The 11,467-nt window shown below is 31.0% G+C and overlaps 1 protein-coding gene across 1 annotated transcript; it reads right to left on the bottom strand.

Annotated features, from left to right (window-relative positions):
- Positions 1–2,182: 2,182 nt before the first annotated feature.
- LOC143224227 (venom metalloproteinase antarease TserMP_A-like) lies at positions 2,183–11,199 on the bottom strand. Its single transcript, XM_076452649.1, has 15 exons — positions 11,139–11,199; positions 10,606–10,796; positions 9,063–9,155; positions 8,721–8,832; positions 8,529–8,588; positions 7,995–8,146; positions 7,583–7,654; positions 7,132–7,268; positions 6,459–6,508; positions 5,950–6,061; positions 5,350–5,517; positions 4,331–4,475; positions 3,120–3,233; positions 2,442–2,511; positions 2,183–2,316 (listed from the first exon to the last, which is right to left on the bottom strand). The coding sequence occupies exons 1-14, from the start codon at positions 11,197–11,199 to the stop codon at positions 2,476–2,478; spliced, it is 1,503 nt and encodes a 500-aa protein (XP_076308764.1). The 3' UTR covers positions 2,183–2,316; positions 2,442–2,475.
- Between the last annotated feature and the right edge of the window lie 268 nt (positions 11,200–11,467).

Raw genomic sequence — 11,467 nt, 5'->3', positions numbered from 1 at the left:
ACTTGATGTTCTAGACATTGAAATCGTCAGGGAATGAATGTAACCCACTGGTCTATGAATCACACGATTCATATTTTTCATTCAACTCTCTGCTCTTTGGAGTTATACTAATTCCCAGTATATAGTACAGAAAGAGCAAGAGTTGCCCAAGGGCTGGAAGCAAGATGTGTTTACTGGTTACCTTTCGTCTATAATAATAGCACTTTTCACCTCGTATATAAATTGTCCATGTGGTGTCAAAGTGGGAAGGATTTCTTTTGGTACCAATAATCCATCCAGTACCTCTGACTGAAGAAGTGGGAATGGACTGCCACATCAGCTATTAACTTAAAACGAACACCAGTTAAATGACCCGATTTATTCTTGAGCATGTAGCAAGAACGTATTAAAAATTTAGGAGACTCAGTGAACTGTTGTTTACGTGGAATATGAACCTGCTGGTGAGGTAGGAACAAATAGAAATCATCTGTATATTAGGTGGTGTTGAACGAAGAAGAGCTAAATCTGAAGGTGTCTCACACTGCAGGTTCAAGCACATTACATGTATCCTGATTCCTAATGTGCAGTTTATCACAATGACAATGTAGAAAACAGGAAAGATCCAGCACACATGATTCTACAGTTTAAAAGTAGCTGAAGGGTCACTTTCATAAAATAAAAATAGTTAATGTTTAGACATATTACTTTACACTGTTACCTAATACAATAAGTTAACACCTCATCTACCTCATAAACATCAGATACAACTCTTTTTCATTATACTTCAATGGACATAGCCCAGTTATAGCATTTGTTTACCGTTAAGTTACTTAAGAAATCCTCACAGTTAATTGTTACATTTTCAGCCAACCTTTTACCGGACATCTTTTACCAGACATCTTCCTGAATATCTTAATTTGTGAAGTTTTTGTTTGGTTTTATCCCTTTACCCTTTGTGAACCGGTCTGGTTCTTCACTTGCAGTTACGTTTTTCTCTTTATAAGAAATATGTTTATCTTGAATATTTAAAATTTAATCTGAAAACAAATTTCTACATCTTACCAGTATCTTCAAATAACTCAACTATCCAAATAGCAAGAGATAATTATTGTCGTATCCTTTTAAATTTGTTTTTAAAATTTGTAACAAAAACATTATTATTTCCGATCTAGATATGACCTGAAACTTTGACCTGAAAAAACAATAATCACTTACAACCCCGATGTTCGCTATTCTCCGTTCTCTCAACAGTTTTTATTTTGAAAGTTAATAATAAAACTAAAAAAAACAATGATTCTAGTAGTTTCTTTGAACAATTGGTGAAGAAAACTATCATGAATAGTTTCCAAAAACATTTAACTCTCATGTTTTCACTCCAGAATTTCCAGTCTAAATGCATGACCATAACCCAATAACATGACCATAACTTAGGAACTTTGTTTTTCAGTTATTGTGTATTCATGATTGGGAGATTTTCGCAAACATTAAATTAATGATTTTTTTATTCAAGAAAACATTTCCCAATTTTTTATTTAAACCTTTTTTGAGTTTAGTTAGCAATATGACATTAAAAGTTTAGTTAGCAATATGACATTAAAAGTTTAGTTAGCAATATGACATTGAAAGTTTAGTTAGCAATATGACATTAAAAGTTTAGTTAGCAATATGACATTAAAAGTTTAGTTAGCAATATGACATTGAAAGTTTAGTTAGCAATATGACATTAAAAGTGAAAGATGTGTTTAATAAAGTAAATGTTATCGTGTCATAAAAGAATATTATTAGTGCTTCAATACTAACTGTATTTTTCTCTTAGTGCATGACGTTCTAGTACATCGCTTCCAGTAATGAAGTGCAACCATATGGCACTTTATAAGACAAGTTATTGTTGTACGTTCTATAAACCAAATGAATAAGTGCAAAGAAACAAAGCTTATAAGCTACATTATTATTTGAATAAATTTACATGTTATATCGTATTAATGTCCAAAGTATAGGGAAAGACATTATATGTTAATGGCTCAAGACATTACTAATGAAAGCAGTGTGAAATATTTTTCGCTACAAACTGTTTAATTTATACAATTTTAATCACTAAAAATTAATCAAAATAATCTATAGGAAAATGTGTAATAAAAATAATGACCATTTTAATAACTTTATGCACAGCAAAATATAAAGAACACATGAATATCGGTTTTTGTAACTTTTGATGTTTATTTATATCAGAGTAAAAACATCTAAAAGAACCCGTACATAAATGTTCTCACGCAATACCAATACAGTAGGATATTTGTGTTTTAAATCTCTTCAGTGGCAATGTGCAAAAGTTGGTTTCTGAAAAAAAAATATATATATAAATTACTTAAAATGGATATTGTTTTATAAAGTGTAAACATTATTAAACTTTGGATTTTCCTCTTTGTATAAAAGAAAACGAAAAGTTATTAAACCAACTTTACCTGTAAATGTCCCGAAGTTTTTCTTGTATCCTGGTTAGGGATAATTTATACACTCTCCAAAGATACAAGCCTAAATATAGAAATGCAAGAGTTTCTGTTTAAATTGGTTTTAACGTCCAGACATCATATGTCTCAAACAAACAAACAAAACAATATTTAATTATTACATAAAAATGAACGAAAGTATATTACATATTTAAATTTTAACTATTAGATCGGCACAAACAAATCTTATTCCATTTAACAAACAAAAGGTGATTTCAGTAATAAAACCGAAACTGCAGAAATAACAATAATCCTTCTAAAGAAAGGATAGAAACAGAACTTTTTCAAGTGACGAAACAAGAAAAACACATCTAATAGAACCAAATAACATTGCGTATAGAGAGTAACGCTTGTTAACCAGTAATTATCGTTTATCTTATGGAACAGAATGTGATAGTCTTAAAATATTAGTTGGATGTAATTTCTAAAAAAAAAAAAAAACACAATGAACCAATCAGATTAAAGAACTTGGAAACATATTATAGCTTTGAAATTTTTAACAATTTGACCATAATTAAACATAGAAAGTGAAACGAAATATTATAAAAGCATACGAATATATAAGAAGAAATAAATACAATGTCACAAAAGATCGAAAATAAAAATAAAATGTTATGAAATGTTGTTCCATACCTTCCCAGAACCACAAGAACTTCCTTCTAAAGCATCGTGCGTGTAGTACCAGAACATTCCATACTTATCAGGAGGGTTACTACAGTAGAACTTGCAAGGCTGAGTGTTACTGGGCTAATCATGTTTTGTAAAACATTTGTTAGAAAAACAAACACTAGAATACGCATTATTATAACTAAATTCACTAAACATCAAAATTACGTGGAAAAAAAGAACGAATTGTCTAAAGTTGCAGATGAATTACATGACTGTGTGAATATCAGAAGAATTTATTCTCTGAAATAACAGATAAAATACAATAAATTCTGTCTCTCAGTACTTTTCACACACAAAGCTCATTTCATGTAAAAGTTAAATTATTAGATAGTCATCTCATAAATATTAATCACTTTATGAAGTGATTTTTATTGAATGTAGTTTTTCTCTTATATGTAGGTTTATCATATCTGCCATAACAAATAACTTGTGAAGATACTGTAACCCTTGTATCTAACACCTTCATTGTTTCTAAGTAGGACTCAAGCTACCAAATGTTAAAAACTATTTTATAGGCTAAAACAATAGTAATGAAGAAATCAAGTTGTATGAGTAATGACATTTATACTAAATTTATTTTCATAGAAGTAGGATACTTTGTATATTACTTATCCTGCTAATTCGTAATAATTTATACATTGTTTGAGTTATGTGTTAACAAGATAATGTAACTTTACAACGAACTATACGATAACTGTGGCAAACTGATACAAACGTTGGACGTTTTTTTATTACTTTAGAACAACAAGTATTATCTTACTTAAACACAGAAATGTATAAAGTACAATATAAATGATTTTCTACCGATATAAACACCCAAACTTTGTATGTTCTCTAATAACACAAGGGACGTGTGATTTTCTAATTTAAAATCGTGTTTATTTAAATACGTAGTTGTTTGTAACAATTACATTTCTATTACATGTATGTGAATTATATAAAGTTCAACACACTTATTGTACTTCACTCAGTAAGTTAATGTTCTTGTTTTACTAGCCTACAACAGAAGGTAGTGTACGTTGTTTTACAAACATGAACATATCAAGCACGTTTTCTAAAGACCATCACAAAATGGACTTTATACATCAGACAAAGAGCCAAAGAACATACTCATATAAAATGAGTTAACTGTATGAGTTGTTCATCTAAGATTATCATTAGTATGTACACATTACCGTATAAGACTTTATCCTTTTAATATCGGAATGATACAGCTGACATAGTGTGTCTAGAGAGAGAGATGAATCTTGACCAGGTAGTGAAGGATCAGGATACACTTTCGTTTGATAGGTGGACTGAAGACATCTAGCTTCTGGGAGTCTATTGGAAAATAATATCAAAAACGTTCTTTATATATCTATCAGTTTCATTCGTGTCTTATTTAGGAAACCCTGGAATATTTTGACAAGGACGAGTATTAGGTTAACATTAATATTGCAGTAAAAGAGCTTTTGGACAAAGTTTCGGTCGCAACGAACATCTGACGCAGCGAAAACGTTACTTAGAGTCCCAGTAATTATTTTAACGGTGTAATTGTGAAAGCATCTTGTTGTACATTGGGTTGGTTAGTTTTGAAAAGACCTCAAAATCGTTTTCTAAGTCACATAAGAATCAAATATAAAAAGTAGAAATCTAACTAAACAGCGGAATTTCATGCAAACAGAGACAAGCAAGCATAAGATGTTGATATATAATAAAACATGGAACTTACATATGAACTTATATAATAAATGAAAGAAACTTAGAGTAACCTGTCAATACTTAGAATAACAAACATACACCTTTTGTAGAGAAAACCTTTAATAAATATAATTTGATTGGTACCAAAAACGTGCTCTAACACTATTCTTTCACCAACATCATGTTATGAGTTAAATGTTGCACATTCCCCATCTCTAAGTTTCTAGAACAGTTATTAATGAGCTGGTTTATTATGTTTTTATTCTAAATAAAATCAACTTGCTGAGAAATTCAGAGAAGGCGAAGTGCTAAAAGATCGAAGTGATTGTTATGATTCGTTTCTTTACATGTCAGATGCTGCACATAGTCCTATTTATAATGCATCTGTTCCATAGTTACATGATAATCGATTTTAACAATAACCATGCATGCCATTGTGTAAACAAACAGTTTGTAAAACCTTCACAATGAAATTGCCGACACATAACATCGAATCCTTTGTTTTATAACTTACGATTGATAGAACTTGAACTGAGCTTGTGAACACGTAGAGAAACGGTTGTGGTTGTTGTTCTTGTTAATATAACTCATAATGTAACCATCTGACCAAGGGCAAGCCACTGCTCCAGGACTACCTGATAAAGAGGCTGCTGGCGACTCTCCGTCATGAACAGCTCCAAGACTACAGTAGATATATAATATTGATGGTAAATTATTATATGGTGATTACATTTATATTACTAATAAAGTTGTGACCCATACTATAACTAGTTGGGACTAATTGACTTGTGGTTGCATTACTTATGTATCATGGCCGAAAATATAGTTTGATATCAGAATAAGTTATATTGACATTTTTACTTTATATAACTTTGCTTCAAATGTTTGTCAATATGTTTATTGTTGGGATAATATGCTGCACTAAACATAAAATCGAAAACCTAAAAAAACAATGGCGATATTGTTGTTACATGTATCAGAGAAGAATATGAAAAATAAACCTTTACGTTTCTGTACAGATTTGTTATAGAAATTAAACAACTCTAAAATCAACTTCTTAGCAAATCACACAAAATTGAGTTCACTCAGCTACTGATTAGAGGAATTTCCTCACATGTGAGCCAGTTCATGAGCAAGACTGAGTGCGCCGTCGTACATCATAGGAGTGTCTTCTGCCTCTCCGTGACGGTAAAAGGAATTACAAGCAGCTCCAACATATGCCAAACCTCAATACAACAAACACGGGACAAACCATAAGCAAATTTATCAATCTTGCATCACCAGACAAACATTCTCGTGTACATTTGAGAAACTGTGAATCAAACTGAATCCATTGTATAATTTATCTGCAAACACTGGATTACTGAATTTAAAAAAATGAAACACAAAAATATCTTTTTCCTTAATTACGTATATGTTGAAAAGCAGAAAACACATAAAGATAAAGCCGACAATTCACAAAAGTATGGGATCAGATATTTCAATATAAAACTGTTACTTCAGTATTTTGTTCATTTCAAATAAGATAATTTAAATATCATATCTATTAATTCCTCATTTTATTCATTTTACAATGTTTTCAATAGTTAATAAATTTCAAAAATTGGATAAAACCAACATTACCAGCAACGTTACGCTGCAGTTCTGAGCCAGAAACACCAGCCATGTCCCTTCTGAAAATTAAATGTTATTCTTTATTTTACTTTAATTTATAACATTTCTGAAACTGAAAAAAAACTCCAAATATAAAGAGCTTTAACTACTTAAATTGTGTATCTTTTTATCACTCAAAACCTTCAATAACTACGAGCTATTCCTAGTTTTAAGTGTAGCTGATTCTTTTTATGACTCAATATCTCAAGGCTCAATAGTAAGTCTGCATGCTTATACGACGCTAAAAATCTAGTTTCGATATTTGTGTCAGGCATGTTATTACAGTTATTTCCAACACAATACGATGACAGAAGTAATTGTTGACGTCAATATCATAATACCCAGCATGGGTATCGAAACACGGTTTCTTGTGTTGTTCGTCCGAAGACATACCGCCGTACCACGGAAAACAAATTGTGCGATAAAGAAAGTGTAACATCGAAATGCGAGACTAAAAATACCGAATGATAGCATTAATGTAATAGATAAACCTTTCACAGTAAAGTCAGAGCGGAAAATCAGTACCTCTGATATTTGTGGACCCTATTTATTAAACTACCAATATACGTTCACAAACTAAAAAAATATTTATCTAAATTAAGAAGCTATTTTATGGATATGTGAAAGTAAGAATAATACTTACCCTGTGGTGAGTAGAGCGGCATCGTATTTCTTGTTAGCGTGAACAGGTAGGTATTTAGAAAACGCATTTAAAGTTGAATCAGCTAAAAGGTAACCAGAACGCAAATTCGAGGTGATATATGGTTCCACACTTGGATCCTGTAACATTAAACACACTTAAAATGATGCTATAAAAATCTGTATATATCACATACAGTTTACTTTCAGTTTAATTTAATATAAATGAAAAATATTAGAAACAACATTAACACTAAAACTATTAATATAGTCTTTCACTTCAACACAAATGATATTATATGTTTTTTATGTATTTTCACATTTATCTGAAAGTGTTTCGGTTTAATAATATTGAACCTCGGGGTGACTTTAAGTATATTAATGTGGTACTACTATAAGAAAACTTTCATTCATGCACCCTATATTAGACTTAATGGATGCAATATAGTACTCACTGTGTTCCGGATGATTGACGTCAGTAGAACTGTAACCTTTGGGTCAACAGAAGTTGTAAAGTGAAGATTTACCTGCATGAAAACACACGTAAAATATCTTTAGCTGTTTATACGTTGTTACTCTTTCTCGATGTGTGACGATATGAATTAGTTTTATATGGTCTAAGTAGTATAAAACATACCGTTTTAATGCTACGTTATAATTTGTTTGCAAATGAAACTCAATTACATATTTTAAGCCCCCCGCTAGTACAGCGGTAAGTTTACGAATTTGCAACACTTAAATCAGGGATTTGATTCCCCTCGGTGGGCTCAATAGATAGCCCAATGTTGCCTTGCTATAAGAAAAACACACATATTTTTAATTTTTGAAATGAAGGTAAACGATCACGTGTCGAAGACAATCACTCACAGCATTATACAGAAGACCCATGTACTTGATGAGATCTTTATCAGAATTGAACTTTGATTGATGAGCATAATCTGACACAGCCAAAAGTTCCACTGTAACACCACCTGCCTGCCTGCTCGACTCAGATCTTGTAGAGTTGATAGGAGGAAATACTGAAATTATACCAGTGTATCATAAAGTACTTTTCTTGTGATAAGAGAGAAATAATTCTACGAAACTGTGTCATCATTATTATGTTAATTTGGAAGATCATTAAAGTTTAATGACGTTTTTCTTAAATTTTGTAATTTTTGTTAATTTAATTTGTACATTTAACTCCATTCTAAAACATTACTGTGGACCTTAACAAACCATACATTTAGAACTCACAGAACCTTAAGTTATTAGAAAACTGTTACTGCACGATCAGTTATAATAAAAGAACGATACGTGACAAACATTTTGATTTTTATAGAATCACTTACAGTCCTCCTGCAGTATCTATTTATATTTATAATTATTAAAACAACAACAACAAATGAATAACGTTCTTACCTTCGTCATTGTATCCAAAGCTTTGTTGTCCGTTCTGTGTTGTTATAATGGGTGGTATAACTGAAATAAATGTTAGAAGTCAAGTTATAAAGCTCATCAAGCTGTTTATTTATTAACTTATCATCACGTGTTTTTTCTAAGTATTAAAATATTGTGTTTATATTAACTAATAGGAATATGGAACATTCTCACCTTCATCACCAACATGTGTCTGTTTCATTTCTACTCTGAATACGCGATGAGCAAAGGACGAACGTACATTTGTTTCAGGTGTAATCCTTAGATCATTAGTAAGAATACCTTCCTGTAAAAAATTATATATATTAATACACGTGCAAAGACAACTTTTATCGTCACCACAAGCTTATAGTGACACTGAGTGTTTTACACGTTTCCATTGTATAGAGTAACGATTAACTTTTCTTACATTTTTTCCCTGTTGTGTGAAACTCTACACAGCCTTACGGATGATCCTAATACTAAACTTTAATATAAGTATTGAGGATAAAAATAATAACACATTATCAATCTTACCATGTGCATCCGTCCATTTATCTGTTCAAGATGAACTGAGGTTCCTGTATCATAGTCAACAAACATATTCGTGGAGATTTTTTCAAGGTTGGGCTAAAATAGGACAAGTTTGAAACTATCAATACATTATTAGATCATATTTAGTTATCTAACACTGCGTAGTTATTAGAGCTACAACTTTTCGAGAAGATACTTCTCTTACCAAATTGTCTCAGGAGTAAGTCTGAGGGCTTAGAACAGCAAAAAGCGTGTTTCAATATCCATGATGCAGTCTTTTGCTTAACAACAAAAAAGAAATATTCACTATATTTCTAAATGTGTATTGTAACGGATTTACTATTGTATATTTATTTTAATATTTATGCTTGTGTTAGTTAAATATGTATTTATAAATGGATATAACTTATATTTCAACGTGCATTGCGAAAGTCCAGCCTATTCTCTAAATCATTAGAAGATTTTCAAGTGTAAGAATAAAAAATATATGATGTATAGACGTAAAATACCAGTGATTGCTAGTATTATTACCACCTGGGATTTCAAGAACTTTTCCTTATGAATATAAAGAGTAGCCATTGCAACACACGTTTGCTATGGTTTGTATAGTGTACACCTCAGAAGCTATAACTGTGATTAACGCTCATTAATTCAGAAACTACAGATATCTGACCAGGAATTATTTTTGATTTCGAACATTACACAGTTTAATTTTAGTGTATTAACTTCGAACGTTAGTATTTCCGCGGACATTAAATATTTTCGTCGGTGAAAAGTCAACCTGTAAAAAACTTGAGACCAACCAAGAAAACAGAGTTACCTATCAACTCGTTAAGTGATCTGTACTGATATCAACTCGTTAAGTGATCGGTACTGATATCAACTCGTTAAGTGATCGGTACTGATATCAACTCGTTAAGTGATCTGTACTGATATCAACTCGAAATTCATTCGCTCATCGTGAACTGTCGATAGAATATTCTGTTCGAGACCAGATAGAAGACTTAAAGTTGTTTGTGTTTTTGTAAAGCTTTTGTATATAAATCATTCATTGTAATAACCGTTATTATAAATTGTATTATTGTTTGCATATATATATATATACGTATTAAGAAGAAAAATAATGTGTTCAATCTTGTCCATGTTTAATTAACTTTCAATTTAAAATTTCCGGCTATTTTAAATCGTAACACGTAACATAATAAATTGAAGAATAGTCCAAGATAAATTATAATACGTAACAGTATATGCGTTCAAGCTATCTTTAAATTTAAAATTATTTTTATATGTATATAAGTATTCAAACTTCTTCCGTATTACAATTTCTAATCTAAAGATCTTTATTCGGAACTTTATTCTAAATTTGCTAAGTTAAAAACACTTCATTTGTAGGACAAGAAAATATACTTTATAATATTCCAAGATGTCTGTGTTAATCTTCACCTATGCGCTTTTATATATTTCCCGACAAAACTAAGATTCCATTTGAAGGTTAAACCTGTTTTCGAAGCTATCATTACATTTCCTTCTAAAACTACCAACTCACCTGAAAAATAGTAGAAAATTGTTTTCCATCGGGACCAACCTCGTTTCTCTGGAAAGTAAAATCCTCACTAAAGGGGCCACCAGCAGGTCTCAAATTTAAATTAAATTTCTTTCCATAAGCTGAAAACTGAACTTGTTTCGTTCCTGTTCCATCTCTGAGAGACGTTAGTTGTAGATTGACTGTCTCGTGCTCTACAACAGAGAAATACAATAGTTATAAAAAATATCAGACGACTGTTATAAGGAAGGCCTAAAACCTCTACCTGTCAACATGTAAAAACACATATAAAATCTGAGCATTAAGTGCACATTAAAAAGGTTAAAATACAATTTTATTTCACAGACATTCAGACTTTATAGCTTTGATCCTTCTGATCTGAGCCTCTTAATACATAAAACGATGTAAATGCATTTGATTTAATTACTGCCATGCCACGTAATTTTGACATTGTTTTAAATCCCATAAGATCTAATATTAAGCGTGTTCACAGCAACATTAATGATAAAGCATGCTAAAACTAAAATAGTCGTTACCAGCAAGCACATAACTCCAGAATAGGATAACTGTTAGAGTTAGTATTTCCAATCTCGACATCTTGAGAGCTGAATGATCTGATAGTAGGAATGGACACCTCTTATATATACAAAATAAGATGTTGTTTTGACAGACAATTACATGAAGGATGATAAAGAGGAAGGACAGATGTTGCATGTTTCACAACTACTGATTACTTGTAGGATCAATTGTTCATACAGCTAGAATATGATGTTTACAACTCACAAATTATTTGATATATTTTTGCGTCAAAATCTCCTCTGTGATAAATAACAAAAGAATTAAAGTGTCCATTCGTTAATTATAG

This window comes from Tachypleus tridentatus, chromosome 8 (genome assembly GCF_004210375.1).
Source record: "Tachypleus tridentatus isolate NWPU-2018 chromosome 8, ASM421037v1, whole genome shotgun sequence".
NCBI classification, from domain to species: Eukaryota; Metazoa; Arthropoda; class Merostomata; order Xiphosura; family Limulidae; genus Tachypleus; species Tachypleus tridentatus.
This window is presented reverse-complemented; position numbering and strand designations above follow the sequence as displayed.